Source organism: Zootoca vivipara, chromosome 14, assembly GCF_965207765.1.
Source record: "Zootoca vivipara chromosome 14, rZooViv2.hap1.1, whole genome shotgun sequence".
NCBI classification, from domain to species: Eukaryota; Metazoa; Chordata; class Lepidosauria; order Squamata; family Lacertidae; genus Zootoca; species Zootoca vivipara.
In genome coordinates this window covers 37,923,277-37,943,973 of record NC_142597.1, presented here as the reverse complement: position 1 = coordinate 37,943,973, position 20,697 = coordinate 37,923,277, and the positions used below count along the sequence as shown (strand labels likewise).

The 20,697-nt window shown below is 41.9% G+C and overlaps 1 protein-coding gene across 2 annotated transcripts in view; it reads left to right on the top strand.

The window, feature by feature from the left end:
* Nucleotides 1-20,697, top strand: part of NLK (nemo like kinase) — a 92,428-nt gene that overhangs the window by 37,250 nt on the left and 34,481 nt on the right. For both annotated transcript variants that reach the window (XM_035138795.3, XM_088657992.1), the window contains exons 2-3: nucleotides 12,350-12,479; nucleotides 17,014-17,069. In XM_035138795.3, coding sequence (XP_034994686.1) covers nucleotides 12,350-12,479; nucleotides 17,014-17,069 — 186 coding nt within the window. The remainder of the gene's footprint in view (nucleotides 1-12,349; nucleotides 12,480-17,013; nucleotides 17,070-20,697) is intronic.

The window sequence follows — 20,697 nt, the reverse complement described above, 5'->3', positions numbered from 1 at the left end:
TTTCAGTGGGGGGGGGGCGGTCCACTGTCCCTCAGACCTTGTGGGGGGGCCTGACTATTTTTTTGGGGGGGGAATGAACGAATTCCTATGCACCACAAATAACCCAGAGGTGCATTTTAAATAAATTTAGAAGGCAATTGGGCAGGATCCGGCCCCTGGGCCTTAGTTTGCCTACCCATGGTCTACTGCGTGAGCCTTAAAAAATATTTGCTTACCAATAAAACTGTCACCTTATGACTTGCTGTATACTGTTTAACAGGAGGCAGATCTCTGAAAAACTGACTAAGGGACTTTTCTCTTTTAAAAGGGAAGTCAAATTATTATTACTAACTTCCTGTATTATGGATCATTAAAATATTAGGTCACCACTTGCACAGATACATTACTATTGTTGTGCTGTAGTTACTGGATGATATTATTATTATTAGTCTGTGCTGTGGTTTTTTTTTAAAAGCTACCCAGTATGAAATGTATTTTGGACATCAAATCTTCAAAACCTTTATGTCACCTGGCCTTCCCTCATATCAGCAGAAAGTTGCTATGAGTGTGGTTTGGTTTTTGTTTTGTTTTTTGTTTGGTCTGACACACAAATATAGAAACATTATTGATTTTTCCATCAGGCTTTGGAGCAGGAAGTACATTTTAAAGCTGCTTTTGTATCTGTTACAACATACGTGTTTTCACCTTAAATTTAATAGTATAAATGTACATGTAATAGATTTAGAATGCGGCAGCTAGACTGGTGACTGGGAGCGGCCGCCGAGACCACATAACACCGGTCTTGAAAGATCTACATTGGCTCCCAGTACATTTCCGAGCACAATTCAAAGTGTTGGTGCTGACCTTTAAAGCCCTAAATGACCTCGGTCCAGTATACCTGAAGGAGCGTCTCCACCTCCATCATTTTGCCTGGACTCTGAGGTTCCCTTCTGGCGGTTCCCTCGTTGCGAGAAGCCACTGAGGTTCCCTTTTGGCGGTTCCCTCATTGCGAGAAGCCAAGTTGCAGGGAACTAGGCAGAGGGCCTTCTTGGTAGTGGCGCCCGCCCTGTGGAACTCCCTCCCATCAGATGTCAAAGAAAAAAACAACTACCAGACTTTTAGAAGACATCCGAAGGCAGCCCTGTTTAGGGAGGCTTTTAATGTTTAATAGATTACTGTATTTTATTTTTCTGTTGGAAGCCGCCCAGAGTGGCTGGGGAAACCCAGCCAGATGGGCGGGGTCTAAATAATAATAATAATAATAATAATAATAATAATAATAATAATAATAATGTGAAATAGAATAAATACCTTCTAGGACTCAGTCTGTCAAGGTTTTACTTGGGCAGTTGTCACCCTCTCCCATGAATACAAATGCACTATTATCCACAAAAGAGGTTTCATTCTCATATCTGGGCACACACATATCCTTGCTTACAAGTTGGCCTTCTGTCCATCAGCTTCATCTTACCTTTTGAACCTTAACTTGGCTGAAGCTTCCCATGGCTTTTGGATAGGCTGATATATCAGAGCCATAAGGAGATTGCAGAAGGCCAGATGGAGGAGGTGGTGCCCTGAAATTCAAGCCTGAGATTCCCCCTCCCTAAATTATTTTGTCATTCTGGAAAGTCTTGTTATCCTATTGGACACAGGCTGTTAATTCTAATATGACAAAGGCTGCTCACCTGTTCACAGCATGGTTCATTGCATGTGAACACTTCTGTTTTACAGAGGCACAGCACAAGTGCTATTGGTCTTGTTTGGAACTGCTCTCCGTGTGTCTTTCTGCTGATTCCTTTCTAGCTCTTGCCATAGTGGGTGGTAAGCCTTGTTCATGGACCATAGGTCAACCAAGACCATGCATGGCTTGGCACCACAGAGTCTGGGGGCATGCTTGTAAAGTTTGCAGCAGGAGCACATGTGAAGGAGGGGTAAACAGGCTGTTATACTGTAGTTGCATGTACCGATAGCCTTAATAGACTCTTCTGCCTTGCAAAGCACCCTTGGGAAGGGAGCTTTTTGCACCAGAAGATGCAAATGCACACATCCACATATTTACCCTGTGTGCACATACAGTCAGGCACATGTCTGGGTCATTTCCAGCAGTGGTAGGCTTGTAGTGACTGCATGTTGCGCAGACCTTTTCTGTGCAGTAATCATTTGTGTGTTTTTAGCATGCTCATTGCCCTCACCTCTTAATGAGGGTGAAAGAGGGAGAGTGCAAAATATGGTCTGAAGCTCAACATCCAAAAAACTAAGATCATGGTCACTGGTCCCATCACCTCCTGGCAAATAGAAGGGGAAGAAATGGAGGCAGTCAGAGATTTTACTTTCTTGGGCTCCATGATCACTGCAGATGGTGACAGCAGTCACGAAATTAAAAGACGCTTGCTTCTTGGGAGAAAAGCGATGACAAACCTAGACAGCATCTTAAAAAGCAGAGACATCACCTTGCCGACAAAGGTCCGTATAGTTAAAGTTATGGTTTTCCCAGTAGTGATGTATGGAAGTGAGAGCTGGACCATAAAGAAGGCTGATCGCCGAAGAATTGATGCTTTTGAATTATGGTGCTGGAGGAGACACTTGAGAGTCCCGTGGACTGCAAGAAGATCAAACCTATCCATTCTTAAGGAAATCAGCCCTGAGTGCTCACTGGAAGGAGAGATCCTGAAGATGAAGCTTCAATACTTTGGCCACCTCATGGGAAGAGAAGACTCCCTGGAAAAGACCCTGATGTTGGGAAAGATTGAGGGCACAAGGGCACAAGGAGAAGGGGACGACAAAGGATGAGATGGTTGGACAGTGTTCTTGAAGCTACTAAAATGTGTTTCACCAAACTACAGGAGGCAGTGGAAGACAGGAGTGCCTGGCATGCTCTGGTCCATGGGGTCACGAAGAGTCGGACACGACTAAATGGCTAAACAACAACAACAGCATGCTCACACCCATTTTTTTCATGTTTCATCTTACAAGTGTTTTCCAAATGGTGTATTCTTTTTTAAAAATAAATAAATGGTGCTGCTCTGCTTCTAAATTATCAACCTTGTCCAAAATAATAAATACATGATGTTTGTAGCTAGCAATTGCTGACTTCATTGTCTGTAAGGATGTGTAGTTCTGTAGCCCAGAATCTATGGCCTAACATTTGATTGTTTCACCACACAAAAAAGGTATGAACTTGGCAATGAATCTTGCCAGCTCTCTTGCCAGTGCCACATACCCATTCCCCTCTATCACTTCTTTGCTGCTTCTATGTATCCTAGAATGCTGTGACTAGTCAGCAGCTTCTGCTGCCCTAAGGATACAGTACTAATATAATATGTGCATATTTAAATACATCTTTCTAGGACTGAGGGATTATTTTTGATCTTCCAGATAGTTTTAGAAGGTGATTAGACAAAGTCATAGAACAAGATAAGGCTTTCCTATTCTTATTCTTATTCAGATTCAGATTTGTATACTGTCTTTTTACCCATAGATCTCAGGGCGGTTCACAGCAGTTGTTAACCAAATTGAAACTCCATGTGTAAAGACAGGTTACCTTTGAATACCAGTTGGTGGGGTCAAACTGCAGAGGGCTGCTGCCCTCATGCCCTGTTTTTGGACATGCTGGAAGCATCTCTCTGGCTACTGTTGAGAGCAGGAGTCTGGACCTTTGGTATGATTCTGCAGGATAACTTCAATGTTTTCCATTGGCTATGCAGGCTGGAGTTGATGGCATTTGGAGTCTGCAGCATCTAGAATGCCAAGGATGTTCCTCATTCCTGCTATATAGAGAAAAGCCCTCACCCCATATTTTTGTATAAAAGAGTAACATCTTCATTCTTTGATGGTGATGGGATATATTTTGGGGAGCTGGCCTAGAGGGCTGGTCATCTCACACCCCAGTTTTGTTGTATCCATTTGGTCACTGTGAGAACAGGATGCTTGACTAGGTAAACCATTTACCTGATCCAGCAGGTTCTTATGTTCTTCATTTTTGGAGTTCTAGAATGTACAGTCATACCTCTGTTTAAGTATGCCTTGGTTTGAGTACTTTCAGTTTAAGTACTCCGCGGACCCATCTGGAATGGATTAATCCACTTTCTATTACTTTCAATGGAAAAGTTCGCTTCAGGTTAAGTACGCTTCAGGTTAAGTACGCTTCAGGTTAAGTACGGACTTCCAGAACCAATTACACTCATACTTCGGGTTAAGTATGCTTCACGTTGAGGACTCCGTGGACCCGTCTGGAACGGATTAATCCACTTTCCATTACTTTCAATGGGAAAGTTTGCTTCAGGTTAAGTACGCTTTAGGTTAAGTACAGACTTCCGGAACCAATTGTGTACTTAAACCGAGGTACCACTGTATATGAAATATTCCTGTGTAACTGTGAGAAGAACTTAGCCTGGATACAGCAGTGGAGGGAGACTAGATCTCACTTACTTTGAGAAACCACTTCTATTTAATATGAAAGAAACATAATACTGTATTGGAGTTTGCATCAACTCTGCTCATGATTGTTTTCTGAAACCTGATTGACTGATCCACTCTGGAGTGTGGAAATTGATGAATAATTCTGGGTGCACTGGTTGGTGTCATTTTTTATTATAGCCAGGGTACACTTCATTGGCTATGTTTGCATATATTTGTTTTTATAACAGCGCAAGCATCAAGCTGGCTGATTATTAGAGTACCTCTTTTGTTCTAATAAAGTTAATGGTTTAAAAATACTGGTCAAAGATTCACTGTTTAGTTTGTCAGTTGACCAAGCCTTTTTAAATGGTTCAGTATCAGTAACCAACTCTGTATGCATTTTGCGACTTCGTTGAGGAAGAATGCCTTTTCTCCATTTCTCTCACCCACTTACGATACTTTGCTGGATTTTTATTTTTTTGCACTGTATGCTGTGTTCATGTGGCAAGTTGTCAGTTCAGTGCTCAGGGTTAGAAATCTACAACCGAAGCTGTTAAAGTACTGTTGCAATGCATTAGCTATTAAATGTCTCAATAGGAACTCTTTTGAACTGTCTCCCAAGTGTGGCAGCATGGGGACAGTATGTAAATACTTTCCTCAACATTAATGCTTGCAAACCTACAGATAAAATCCGAATGCTTCAAGCAGAACATAACATATGGAATTGTTCTTGGGATTGGTAATTTTTTCAGGCTTTATTAACAGCGTTTCTCCTAGGCCTAGTTCATGCTTCTAGGCCTCTCTTGCATACATACACACATATGTACTGTGCATGCAGACACACTTGCGATAATCTGTGCTACCGCTTTTAAACCTGATTAAGAGCAAGATCCTAAACACACTTTGAAAATCTGATTGTATTTGGGGTTTCAGTGGTACATCTAAATTGCACACAGGTCCTAACTTTACATTTCCAGGAACTAGGTTTTACGTGCACTTTTTTCTTTCTTTTAAGGACCAGGTTCCCTGTCATATTAAAGGCTTGGTTCTGGCTGAAATAATAGAAAAATTGTTGTGACTGTTCAGTGTGCATATACTGCAACATTTGGCACATTGTAGTTATTCCTGGGAGTGCACCACATACATTTACTCACTGACTGTTAAACTACCAGGACGAAAGAGAAATTGCTGCTCCCAAATATGATTGCTTATATCTGAAGACAAATTTAACTCTGTGCAGTAATTAGAGACCATGCTGATACCATGCTTAGTGAAAGCTGTAGTTTCATGCATATTGAAATGCATTAATAGTTTATGCCTATTACTTATGTTGGAGGTAGTATTTTTCTGATACTAGACGGGCAACCCCTCCTCAAGATGGCTTAGCATTGATAGATGATTTAACAGTTAGCTAATCACTGTTATAAGGGACGTGGGTGGCGCTGTGGGTTAAACCACAGAGCTTAGGGCTTGCTGAGCAGAAGGTCGGTAGTTCGAATCCCCGTGACGGGTTGAGCCCCCGTTGCTCAGTCCCAGCTCCTGCCAACCTAGCAGTTCGAAAGCACATCAAAGTGCAAGTAGATAAATAGGTACCGCTACAGCGGAAAGGTAAATGGCGTTTCCGTGCACTGCTTTGGTTCACCAGAAGCGGCTTTGTCATGCTGGCCACATGACCCGGAAGCTGTACGCCGGCTCCCTCGGCCAATAAGGCGAGATGAGCGCCGCAACCCCAGAGTCGGTCATGACTGGACCTAATGGTCAGGGGTCCCTTTACCTTTACCTTAATCACTGTTATAACTGTTGGTCAAATATGGTTGATATGATATTAGGTAAATATTTCTCCTCATTCCTCCAGCCCATGCTTACTGATTGCATGTGATTCTAAAGGTAGCAATGTATGTATCTCAATGAGGAGATTAATATTTACCAGACCTTTACACTTTTGTGTGTGTCAATATGTGTGTGTGTGTAGCCATGCCCATCTGCCCTACCTAACATCCTACATAACACCCCAGGTGGGTAAGTGGGGGACTTCAATGGGACATTGGGGAGCTTAAAGAGGGTTCCCAATTATTCAGTTGATAGGTGTTGGGAGTGTGGCTTGGTTAAGGAGAGGGAAGCAATTTCTATAGGAGGTGGAAAGAGCCACACAGGAAGGATCACAAAGCCCTTTCACACACTTCCCCTTTCAACCCCCAATTTGCAGGTTGAAAGAATAGGAGGTGGGTTGCCCTGCCCACCAGCTGTCATAGTTGGCCTCCAGGCCCCTGGAACCAAAAACTGTCTCCCTTTATTTAGTATTGGAATTCTTATCAACATGCAAGACACTAGCTATCAAGTAAAATTTAAAAACAAAAATAAAAAACTTCTTTTCTGAGTATGGATTTTGGAGCTTTCCAAATGCTTATTATTTTTACCAAATTATAATTTTACTGTTTGGAAAAGTGTAAAACCCAGAATACTTGAGAAACTTTGCCAAGGTGGTTTATATTTCCATGGGAATTATTTTCCATACTTTTGCCTTAATATAAAATTTGGAGCTCCAAAATTATTTTTAGACTTTGTTTCTAAAGCATGGGCAGAGAAAAAGGTTCCATCACTCCTTTTGTGGAGCAATGGAATCAAAACAATGCATTTTCTCTCTCTCATGCTTTCTGTTCAGTTAAATATAGGCTCAGTAACCAGTTTGGCATACATTGAACAAATAGTTATTTATGGCTTCCATGTAGTCGCACATACCGTATTTACTTGAAGGCAATGCACACTTTTTTGGCCAAATGACATCACAAAAATTAGGGTGTGCATTAGTTTTTATGGCGCAGTTATAGTTGCCAGCAAATTTCAACATTTTAAAAATTGAGGTGCTCATTAGATTCAATAGCACATTGTTGTTGTTGTTGTTTAGTCGTTTAGTCGTGTCCGACTCTTCGTGACCCCATGGACCACAGCACGCCAGGCACTCCTGTCTTGCACTGCCTCCCGCAGTTTGGTCAAACTCATGTTCGTAGCCTCGAGAACACTGTCCAACCATCTTGTCCTCTGACGTCCCCTTCTCCTAGTGCCCTCAATCTTTCCCAACATCAGGGTCTTTTCCAAGGATTCTTCTCTTCTCATGAGGTGGCCAAAGTATTGGAGCCTCAGCTTCACGATCTGTCCTTCCAGGGAGCACTCAGGGCTGATTTCCTTAAGAATGGATAGGTTTGATCTTCTTGCAGTCCATGGGACTCTCAGGAGTCTCCTCCAGCACCACAATTCAAAAGCATCAATTCTTCGGCGATCAGCCTTCTTTATGGTCCAGCTCTCACTTCCATACATCACTACTGGGAAAACCATAGCTTTAACTATACGGACCTTTGTCGGCAAGGTGATGTCTCTGCTTTTTAAGATGCTGTCTAGGTTTGTCATTGCTTTTCTCCCAAGAATAGCACATTAGATTTGTGTAAATATGGTATGTGTCTGCATCTGCATAAAGCAGGCTTTGAACTATCCTAGAACTCTGAATAAGAAGCTGGTGCTCAGACACATTACTTAAGTCTAAGAATCTTGCATGTCTTATGGTCTGTTGTGAACTCGTTCTTCTTTAGTTTTCAACTACTGTAATGTGTTTTGCAACAACTAGATGAATATTCTCCCTGTCTCTCACTCTGCTTTAGCCTATGTAGGTCAATGTGAGTGTGATCTCTTTTTGGACGCTGTTCCTTATTCCTTTTTGTTGTATTCTTTCTCTTCACACCTGCATGTTTATGATGCAGCAGGTTCCTTTTGTAAGATTTTTTATATTCACATCATGATGAGGAGCTTATACTAAGAAGATTAATCTTTTGATACCATGTCCTAATTTTACTGTTTGTATGGTTAAACACTGTAGTTAAAATGTTTAATACATATGGTGTTGAAATGTAGGAGGGAGAGCAGAGGGAACTCTGAAGGGAACAAAGGGAATAGTATTTGCTGAAAGGTGTGATATGATTGCAAAAAATACTCTTCATAATATTTTTCATAAATAAATAAATAGGTTATTCCCATCTCGGTCATCCCTATTTTTCCCACAGTTTTACCCATCTCAGAAGCCTGAAACAGGTGGAAGGTGGGATTGTGATCAGGATTTAACTTAATGTGTTGCAGCCCTTGGCTTTCTTGTTGCTGCAGACCATCATGACTAGTATTCTGAAATGTATAGTTAAAAACCTCAAAATCCACCTTTTTCCAGGAATGTTTTGGTTTGAAATTGGCATGTATACTTCCCCAGTTGCCTTTGTCGCACTATTTCTGTTATCTTTCCTCTTCTCTGTCGAAATTCATACATAGCTGCCAAGTTTTCCCTTTTCTCGCGAGGAAGCCTATTCAGCATAATGGAAAATCCCTTAAAAAAAGGGATAACTTGGCAGCTATGTTCATATTGTAGAGTCTTCTGTTAGGTGCCTGAGTCTGACCTTTTGCTTATGTTATTCTGTAAAAGGCCAGTTGATGATGCTGTATAAATAGTCATGTAGCCTGAGCTTCCGTAGGCTTCAGTGTGTCATGGCAGATATATGAGCATCTGATGATTCATCCTGTTGCCTACGAAAGCTCATGCCACTGTAAACCAATTAGCCTTTCAGGAGTCATGCTACTTTTTTGCCCCTTGAGTGCTGCTCAGATTAATTTTCTGTGCTCTAAAAAGTCAGTCATTTTCTTCTTCTCTCCCCCCCCCCAATAAGATGCACAGTCTGGTATTATTAGCAGTCTAATAGTCACATTTATGTTGTAGAACTCTTTAACTTTTAATGAAACTGCCCTGTTTAGACTTGTTAGAATGACCTCTTTCAAAAATGAGGCACTGAAAGGTGCTGTCAGAACTGGCTGTTATCTTTACCGCCTGTAACTCATTAGCTCATACAGATGGAGATAACTGGCCGAAGAGCTCAGCACAGCAAGCCTTTTCAGTAACAAAGAAAATAAAAGCATTCCTGTGTAACAGGCTTCAGCACTTATCTGTTTTCTGGTACTGTACTATTTGTGCTGAACCAAAGCAGCTGCTACCCCAAGTTAAGAGAGAACAAGCTCAACATGGCATGAAATTACTGCACTGCTATTCACATTCATTAGGTTATATTGCTACCAGCTACAAGCATGGTTGGTCTTTGTATGAATAATTAAAAGAAATGTTGCTTTGTGATTTTGTGTTAACTTTACAATATTAACAAACTACAGCCTGATATTTGGGGAGCAGGTTTTGTGTCTGTTCAAAATTTAAAAGAAGAGTGCTTGTTTGTTTTAAAGAAATCATTTATGTAAGATAACCCCAACATTAAACCATTTTTTTGGGGGGGGAGAGTGTTAAGTTACTGTTTAAACATGGAACTGCTATTTAGAAAGTACAGACACTGGTTCTCACATGTTGAAATTATCCCAGTTTAAGTAGTCAGATGTCTTCTTTCATCAGTACATACCCTGTTTCCCCTTTTTTAATACGTAGTCATAAAGTAAGCCATGGCAGGGTTTTTAAGTATTTGAGAAATATAAGACATACCCCGAAAATAAGCCATACTTCCGCGCCGCGGAAACCAACCTCCACAGGCACCTCCACTCACAGAGTCACTCCATGCAGCCAGCACTGCAGGAGCGCGATCAGCTATGATGAGGCGCTCCAAGAGCTCTGCTTAACAGCTGATCGCGCTCCCGCCTTGCTGGCTGCATCCCCGCGCTCTGCCTTCTCGTCCACCGCCATCCCTGCCACTTCCGTGCTTGCCGCCACTGCTGGGCTCACTGCTTCTTCCTTGCCTGGCCCGGCCAAGGAGCTTGGAGCGCCCTGCAGCGGCGGGCGGAGTGCATGAGCCAGCGGCCTCTGCCTGGCCAAAGACGCCTGCCACCCCGCCACCCGGAACTGGGGGCTGCTGCAGCGCCGAGCACTCAAGACAGCCCAGCAGCGCCCTGAGCCAGCGCCCTGAACCGTAAAAACCGTACCGGTAATAAAAAAATAAGACATCCCACCGAAAGTAAGCCACCCTGTGTTTTTTGAGGGGGGGAAAGTTATAAGACGGTGTCTTAAAAAGGGGGAAACACGGTAGCTATTCTTTGTAGAGCTTAGAGTTTTTCATAACTTTGAGTACGGCACTTGCTGCACACAAATTGCTAATCTACATCTGTACATTGGTGAAGAAGTATTATAAAAAACTTTTGGGGAAGCTAGCCCTCAGATTTTTGAAGAGAAAAATATTTCAAATGTGTTAAGCATTAGCTTCTAGATACCTGGATGAAAAGGCAGTGTTCCAGCCAAGCTTCTGAATCTGTTTTCATATGCAAATATATTCACTTGCAGATTTGGTTATTAAGGGGGAACCTGAATATAAAATGTGGCACTTGCTGACATTTTTGTGTTGCTCATCTTTAGTACACATATGAGCAAACTGCTGTTTTTCTCAATATTTATAAAGCACATGCTTTGCTGGCAGGAAATCCCAGGTTCTACCGGTATCCTCTGCCTCTCCAGACTCTTACCCATACGTAGGCAAACTAAGGCCCAGAGGCCATATCCAGCCCAAACGCCTTCTAAATCCGGCCTGAGGATGGTCCGGGAATCAGCGTGTTTTTACATGAGTAGAATGTGGCCTTTTATTTAAAATGCATCTCTGTGTTATTTGTGGGGCATAGGAATTCGTTCATTCCCCCCCCCCCAAAAAAAAATAGTCCGGCCCCCCACAAGGTCTGAGAGACAGTGAAAAAGTTTGCTGAAAAAGTTTGCTGATGCCTGCTCTTACCAGAAACCCTGGAGAACTGCTGCCAATCACTGTGGACAGTACCCAAGCTCAGGGGTGTGGGTTTTCTGGGAAATTTTCCTGTGAAAATTAAGGTAGTCATTTTGGGAAATTTTCAGCTTATGTTGGAAAATTTTCTGATGCCCTAGAGCAGATTTCTCCAAAAACTGGGGTCTCGAGCTATTTTTGGACTACAATTCCCACTGGTCCTCCTAGGTAGAGATGATGGGAGTTGTAGTCCAAAAACAGCTGACGGCCCAAATTTGAGAAACCTGCCCTAGAGAGTGGTGTAAATTAGGATCTTGTCTAACACTGTATTTGAAGTTGATTTCGTTTATTGTTAATAATGAACTTTACAAAATAGATTTGTTTCCTGCAGAAAAGTATCAACACTGGACTGAGCTAGATGGACTTGGTGTAAAGCAGCTTCCTATGTTCCAGCATAGTTAGCCTAAATTAGGAGTTGGGTGGCTTTCTTGTCTTGGGCCATTTCATATAATTATTGGAAGTAGCAAGCCGTATATTGGTGTCTATGCTCTTCCTGAAATATTTTGTAATCATTGTAGATAGGTAGGATTTTACTATGTTTTGCATGGGGGGACATTAGCTGTCATGAAGTATCAAGGAAGACAAGGGATTCAGTGTCTTCCCCTGGCCCACCCTCACAATGTAGACCTGAAACTGCACATACAACACCCCACCAGAAGATATGCACTATGGTCTAATTTGATGCCAGGGGAGTAACTTTTTTCAATAGTTCCATACAAAATTTATCTTGTTAGCAGGCAGTGTTGAAAAGCAATGTACTGTGGCAATTTAATATTGAAAAGTCTTGTAATGGGAAAGGTGTCCTAGAACTAATAGAGTAATTAAAGAGAAGAAAATGTAAGTAGGGTAATCAGATACTGCCATTTATTGACCAGGCATTAAATAGTAGTGTACAGTTGAGGTGAATAGTTTTACTGATGGAAGACATGAGGACTTGAATGCATAGTAATCTCATTGCTGAATAACATGCAGAGTTGCCTGAAGCATGGATTGAATTCACTTTGTATACAGAATAAAATGCAGTGAGACTTGTTTAAGAATTCTACATGCCTCTCTTGATTTTCTGCTTTCAGCATCCAGATTCATCTTGATTTTTTAAAGCATAGGTATTCTTGGGGTGGAATGGAAGAACTTGTTTGTTTAAAGTCAGATTATATGCTTAATCTTCTTCTCCTCCTCTCCTTCAGGTCAGTAACAGATCCGCGAGATGGAAAGAGAGTTGCACTCAAAAAGATGCCCAACGTCTTCCAAAATCTGGTCTCTTGCAAAAGGGTCTTCCGTGAATTGAAGATGTTGTGTTTTTTTAAGCATGACAATGTAAGTGGCCTGCAGCTTGCTTTGCACAAACACTACAAAATTCAAATACCAATGAGGCAGGTTCTTTTAAGGACTGTGGCCATGCCTATGCTATCAGGCTAAAAACAGTTGAATTAGACTTTGCTGGCTTCTTCGTTTATGGCAAGTAGCAAATGCCCCCAGCGAAGTGTGCAAATGGCACACTACACCCAGTCTCTTCTCTCCCACCTTTAGGAGAGAATAAAGCAAATATTAGTGTCTCGGCAACACCCAACACAAAGGCATTACTGAGACAAGGGCATGGAGCTGCCAGTGTCCTTCCACATCATGGGAAGGGAAGGAGGAGCAATGGTGGCCTAGTTGGGAAGAGCAGGGACTGATGTGTGGCACAAGTGTGTTGCAGACATTCAGTTAGCGGCACTTGTAGAATTGAGCTGAGCTGAGCCAGTGCAGTCCTGGCTTCAGCTGAATGTTTCTTCCTTTTAGGGGTAGAACTGGAATTACTAATCCCTGAATCTCCAGGTGGGAAACATGATGTTTTTTGACAAGCATTTGAGTAAAAACATTCTGTTTGGAATGCTCACAAAGGCTCAGCCCCTTCTGAGGCCAGCAGCAGGATGCTTATGCATCCCCAGTGTCATGGCTGGAACTGAGACGGGAAGTCTGGTTTAGGACTCACCTCAGCTATAAAATTTATGAATGGCCTTTGGCAAGTCACTAACTTTCTGGCTGCATTGCCTGGATAGGGTCAGAATTGCTACCTTAAACTGATAGGAACCAAGACCATAAATGAAATGCTATTCGCCATTGCGCAATGATTCTTTATATAATTTTCAGGCTTTTTCTTAAGAAACTCTGGAAAGACTGTTTAATTTCTCACCATCCTTTTCTGGTGCTATGGCATTGAGTGCTTCCTGGCCACAATCTGGATGTGTCCCCCAATTTCTGGAAGTTGTTACTGCAGACCCTTGCAGGGGATGATGGACACCACCATCTATTTGTTAAACAGTGGGCATCAACACACACACACCGACCGATGCTCAGACATGACTGAATTAGGGAGGCAATCCAAGATGTTGGGTGGAATCCATTTGCCACCTCAGCACTAGGAAAAATATTTTAAAACAATTAAAATGGGTCGAAGAGCTGGTTCTGGGTGAGACTTCCTGGGGTACTTAGGTCCTGACAGCTACCTGTGTATTCCTTGTCATGACTTTGGGCCTGCCATCTGAATGTACTTGCAACTGCTGCTTTTTCTAATAATAATTTAATAATTTTATTATTTATATGTCACCCATCTGACTGGGTTGCCCCAGCCACTCTGGGTGGCTACCAACCAAATATTAAAACACAAAAAACATTAAACTTCTGCCTCCAAATTAGTGCTGGCTGGATCTTGATCTGGAGTAGATCGATCACATTTTCTTTGCCTGAAGATCTTTGCCTCCCTTTTGAAGGTGACCTCTGTGCTGAAGCAATATTTAACAGGGTGATAGAGGAGATGTTTCCATGCTTAACATTAAAGCAGGGCTTTTTTTGATGACTCTGAAATCATTACTTTAAGCTTTTTCTAAGCAAGGTGCCTAGTTACGGTATGTTACCAGTGGAGATATTTTTGTTAATTTTTTTTAACCAGTACTTTTTACCTTCTTGTTTATTTGTTAAATGCAAAATCAAGCATAAACAAAGTCACTACAGAAAACAGGTTAGATATATTAAATCAAGATACATTCCAGCAATACATTCCAGACTTTGGTGTAATAGAAATCATAGCAAACCTGTAGAAATAGAAACACCATTAACATGGAGATGCCTTATTTTGGGGGCAGGAGCGGGGAGGAGTGAGCTGCATTTCCTGCAGACCTTAGCTTGTAAAGCTCTGCACATATTCCTATTTTATTGTATCATCAACTGCCACTTAATAGGCTGGCAGAGATGGGAGGAGATTGGTATAGTGTGATTGTTTACATTAATAATGCAGAGCATAACCAAACAGAAGTTTTCTCTCCTACAAACGTTCACAAAATGCATGACCCATTAGTGAAAAGCAGCCTCTTATATCTGTGTAATTGCCATAGAGAACTTGTACACTTCATTTGTGTCGAGTGAGATTGCCAGATGTAAGAGCTGGTGCAGATGCAGCTCTGGTGCTCTGTGAATCACAGTTGACAAATGTGGAGCCACTCCTTGGCAACATGCACCTTCACACACACTAGCTGAGATCGAGAGCTTGCTGTCACCACACTAATCATGATTGAGACTGACTAGGATTACCACTGAAAACATTTTTTTTGTTGACAAACTGGTTAATCATGGTGGAGAAGAAATAGGGAGTGAAGGTCTGGCAGGCCATTATTCCTTACTCCAAGGGCTTTGCAAACCTTCAGCACTCTTCCTGAAATCTCCTAGCTTTGTGATATTTTAATCTGTGCAAAGAGTGCTTGCATTCAGTCATTCCCGAAAGTAGGCATCATCATATTAGTCTTTTCAAATGGAGGGAGCATAACTAGAAATAATCTGGTAATCCCAAACGGTACTCAAATGCTTTATTATAAGAACCAACAAAACTCACCAGAATACCTGCTGTATTCAGTTCAGGTGGAATAGCAGTCTCTGGAAAGAGCAGGTTTGTAGTCCAAGCTGCCACTGGAGACCAAGCTACCTCAATGGTGAGGAGCACCTGTGCCCATCTACAGTTTGTTTGTCAGCTGCAACCATTCCCAGACCAATATCAGCCATCTATGCTCTGATAACTTTCCATAGATTTCCCATATTACAGTGCATTCCATGTGGCACTTCCCCCGAAAGCAGCTGCTGCAAGATTCTGCTGCCTGCTAGTTATTGGGTGCAGCCCGACAGAGTCATATCACTGAAGGCACTACACTGACAGCTGGTAAGCTACCAGGCCCAACACAAGGGGTTGACGTCAGTCTATAAAATCCTAGATGGCCTGGGATCTAGATACTTGGCAGGACACCTTCTCTAGTACCTGGTATTCCAAGCCCTAAGATTTGTCTGAAAGTCCATGCTGGTGTCCCCACCAGCTAGTGTGGTGAGCAGGACAGTCATGAAAGATGGGGCATTTTTGGTGCTGGCACCCAATTTAAGGAACTTTCTCCTGATTGAGAGTTGACAATTCTCCACATTAGCGGTATTTAGATGACAGGTGGAAATATTTATCCAGGTCTTTAAAACCTGATGATTTTGATGCTGATTTGAGTTGTAATGGATTTATGGTTTTATTGTACAGTGGTACCTCGACTTATGAAGACGATCTGTTCCGCGGCCGTCTTCGTAAGTCGAAGTCTTTGGTTGTTGAAGCACCCGTTCTGCACATGCCCGAAGTGCGATTTTGCGCTTCTGCGCATGCGCCGACCGCACGCACCGCTTTTGCGCAGGCGCAGGGCGCGTGCGGCGAAAAGACTTCCAAGGTTGTCAACTTTGGAAGTCGAAACCTTCGGAAGTCGAGTCGTTTGGATGTCGAGGTACCACTGTATATTATATATTTTTCATTACCATGTACATTTCTTCTTCTTCTTCTTCTTCTTCTTCTTCTTCTTCTTCTTCTTCTTCTTCTTCTTCTTCTTCTTCTTCTTCTTCTTCTTCTTCTTCTTCTTCTTCTTCTTCTTCTTCTTCTTCCTCCTCCTCCTCCTCCTCCTCCTCCTCCTCCTCCTCCTCCTCCTCTTCTTCTCCTCCTCCTCCTTCTCCTCCTCCTCCTCCTCCTCCTCGTTGTTTATACCCTGCTTTTTTCTCTGATGGGACTCAAGGCAGCTTACAGATAAAAACAGATTAAAAACAACAATTGCTAAAAAACATAGAAAAACCATTCATAAAAAATCAAACATTACTAGAATTAAAACTATATACGGTACATATATAAAATCTGTTAAAACATACAAATAATTACAATAAAAACAGCATGGTGTTTCTTAAAAACAGTCAGCGCCCAAAATCCTATTAGGAACAAGATCTTCACCTGCCAGCAGAAGGACCAGAAGGGAGCCAGTCTAGCTTTTCTAGGGAGGGAGAATCTTGGAGGAGACACCAAGAAGGCCCTTTCCCATGTCTCCACGAAGCTACCTTGTGTTCTCATTTGGAGGAAAGGTGGGATATGAAAACTCTGAAATAAAATGAAGTAAATTTGTTGCAAAGAGGAGGAAGTTAGGTTGCAAATACTTAAGTGTAATAAAGTTGCAGGCTTTGGAGAAGACCTTGCCTAAGATGTTATGAGCAAAGATATTGTGCATATAGAGTCTATGGGTTGAGAAAATCTGAATAAAGCAGACAAAAAGCATTATGACATACAAAGCAGTACAAAGACCATCACTTGCTGGAAACGTCAGTTCTGCAAATTTTTCTTTGATCAGACATCAGTAGTGCCCCTTTTCTTTGTGAAGACCTCTCAACTTTGTATCTCTCCCCTCAAATAAAGGTGGAGGCAGCGTAGTTGTGAGTTGAAAAGAAAGCCTTGTCTTTGATTTCACAATTGCTTCTCTAAAGTGAGGATTTCTGGTGTATTTCACATAACCAAATCAGCTTCCCCCTTGTTTTGTAGGTGCTCTCTGCTCTCGACATACTCCAGCCACCACACATTGACTACTTTGAAGAAATGTATCCTAAACACTAAATAAACAGTCTTAAATGAGGTAGGTGTTGATTTGACTCCAGCCTATAAAAATGCCTGCTGCTTTAGAATTTCTTAATCTTTTAGCTTTCTGGCCTCTGGAAAGGTGGTAGGTAGGCCAGCTGTCATAGCCCATATGGCAAGTGGTTGCCCATCAGAGGGGGAGGTAGGCAGGCGGGTGTGACTGTAAGTATTTGTAGTCATCTTTAGATAACATGAATGAATAAATTCTAGTCCATCAGTAAGGGTTTAGACTGCACCACTCCCCCCTTATCTACTGAAAATGTGTAGGAAAGGCCCCCCAAAATGGCTGCAGATAAATGATTTTGTAATGTATTGTTGCTGACATAATTGTTTTGAAACATGTGACTGTGCCTTGAAGCACATGCAGAATGGCGTTAGTTTCATCATCATTGTTTTTAAAGTGTTATGGTCAAACTGTAGATTTCTTTTTCTTTACCCTTTTAATGCTTGCTTATGAGCAAAGAGCATTCTGATTTTCAGTACTGTATGGAATAAAGGGGTGGTATTTAGTTCATATTGTATAACAGAGCATAAGTCTGTAGTTGCCTGGCTTTGCAATCTATGATACGTCACTTGGTACCCAGTATTGTTGGTACTCTGGCTAGCTTTTAGAGGTTTTCGGCAGCATGTTATCTTGGGTTCACAAGATGCTTCTGGTTAAGATAATCGCCAAGAATTGGCTTTTGTTCAGTGCTGACCTTTAAAGGCCCAACTACATATGACACGAGAAGTCTGTGATCAGGATCTCTTGCTGTCTTCTAAAAACTCAATAGCAGCTGAAGATAAACCGTTACTCCTTCCACCTTTGGTGGTGTTGAGGTGTGGGGGGGAGGGGGGGTTAAGCAACAAAATTGCTTGGTGGCATCACCTTTGATGCCAAGATACTGATCAGATTCATATTCTGTCACTCACACATGCTAACACAGCTGTCACCTACCCCTGCTAATCAGTGTGGGTTTTTAACCTACAGGAGATTCTTGATTAGGTTTCGTTTAGTAATCACATTTAGTTTGGCGCCAAGCCTTACATATGAAGTTTTAGGTTCAAAATGGTACAATAAAAAAGGCTTGTGGATCTTCCAGTGTAGAGGGGCTAAAAGCTCAGATTTGACCCTCAGCTCCTCAAAGTAAAAAATCCCAGGTGTCTGAGAACTTGGCCTTATAACAGATCATGTATATGGGCTGAGAGGATATGTAATTAACAAATTATGATCCTTGCTTCTTGTTGGCTTCAATAACTTTTTCTGTGTTTGCATTATTTGTGGATTTGCTGTGCATGTAGAAATGATACATTCCTAAGGACCACGCCCCCAATTTCTTATATACTTGCATCGTTCAGAAAGTGAAATTGCTAATATTCCTTTTATCAGTTCAAAAGGTTGTAGATGGTATCCACCTAGCCAAGGACAGTGATTTAAATAAGAATTGTTTTTGTTCCTCTTAGGGAGTTTACCAGCTTACAGTGCTAAAGATCTTAATGGCAACAGTCTGCCTAGACTCATCCGGCTAATCTATTACTATATTTAGAGTTAACTTAAAACATTAGAGCAGATGAAAAGATAATTGCTGCAAAACGTTTGGAAAAGGCTTTGCCAGGTCTTATTTGGGTGAGTAAAAGACACAAAGTAGACAGAGCAGTGTTGGATATAATTTTTGTCGTCCCCTCCCCCCAAAAAAGCATTCATTTCTGGTAGATTTTACAAATCTTTGAACTGTTAAGAATGCCAGGTTGATGACAGTGCCACATACTTTAAAACGTAGTTTGGAGGGTTTAATGGTGGCTTGAGACTGTAACAATAAACAATATCCGTACTGTACAGTGGTACCTCAGGTTAAGAACTTAATTCATTCCGGAGGTCCGTTCTTAACCTGAAACTGTTCTTAACCTGAAGCACCACTTTAGCTAATGGGGCCTCCTGCAGCCGCCCCGCTGCCGGAGCACGATTTCTGTTCTCATCTAGAAGCAAAGTTCTTAACCTGAGGTACTATTTCTGGGTTAGCGGAGTTTGTAACCTGAAGTGTTTGTAACCTGAAGTGTTTGTAACCCAAGGTACCACTGTATTTTTCCAAGTATAAGACAATATTTTTTACTTAGAAATTATAGGCAAAAAATGTGGGTCGTCGTATACATGGATGGGCGATTGGTGGCAACAGCCAACAGGAGATTGGCAGCGGCGATTGGGCGTGTGATTGGTTGCTGCTGCAAGGCCTGCTGACGATTTGCTGCGGCAATTGGGTGGTTGATTTACGGCAGTGGCGAGGCATGTGTGCAATCATCTGTGGATTAATAAAGTGGGCAGGTGGGCTTTTGGCATCAAGCATGCAGATGATTGGTGTCTGTGGCGATGCATGTGATTTGCAGTGGTGGGCATGCTGTAGAGCGATTGGCAGTGGTGACCCCCCCCCAAAAAAATTTCCTGTTGCAGTCCCAATAAATAGGGGGTGTCTTATACATGGAAAAATACGGTACCACAAGTGAATCCTGCACATGATACGAGTGCCACAGCTCCAATTCTGACCAGACTTGTTGGCATTCACGCTCTTCTAAAGCAAATAGCTCTTCAGAGCAAGGGGAGCTCAGAAATGGCTTGGGTAATTTATAGCTTTACTAGTTTTATCTTTACTGGTTCTGTCATCTTTTATCTCTTACTCTTAAGACTTAACACTGGGAAAGGCATGGGTGGGGAAGCAAACCACATTGCTCAAATTGCTTCTTAAAATACATAATAAAAACACTCATGTTGCTCATATAAGCCCTGCTTGGAAGGAGATGAAAAGCTTGTATAAGATCACAACTGTGGAAATAAACAAGGTGGCGAAGAAATATCCAGATGTTCCTGACTATTGAAACTGTCCACATCACTATTGAGAGTATGCAGTGCAAGGCAAGAAGGCAAGTGGGCTGCATTAAATAGCCAGAAGGTGTTTGAATGGGGCTGATCAAATGATTTGCTGCAGGTCAAACTTTTACTACAAAGCAGGCTCTTTTGAAACTTTTCTTTTCATTTAGACCTAAAACTTATTACTGAGGCACACCAATTGTAGTGGTGGAAAGCCATAACTCTTTTAATATTTCCTTGAAAACCTAATTGCTAGATCCCTCTAAGTGGGAGCGGGTAACCCTTATAAAGAACTAAAAATATATTCAAATTCCTAGGAGCCAAAATCAGATATTTGAATTCTTAGCAGCCGAATACTTCGGCACCAAAAGAAGTGGTAACTAGCCCTATAAAAACTGGGTAAAATGATGCTGGTGCTTGGAGACTTTAAAGAGCACCTAGGTGTTAGGGATTTTTCCAGCCATGACCTTAAGGTGTACTGAAAGAGAGATAATCTGTGCTTGCAAGCAACATACCCTGCATCAGAGAATATCTGAATATCTTGGTATCTGAAGAAGTGTGCATGCACACGAAAGCTCATACCTATGACAAACTTAGTTGGTCTCTAAGGTGCTACTGGAAGGAATTTGTTTTTATTTTTTGTTTCGACGACAGACCAACACGGCTACCTACCTGCATCAGAGAAGAATGCTGAAAAGGCACAAGTCCTAGATAATATAGGCAAGCCCACCCATTGCTATACTTAATGCTTT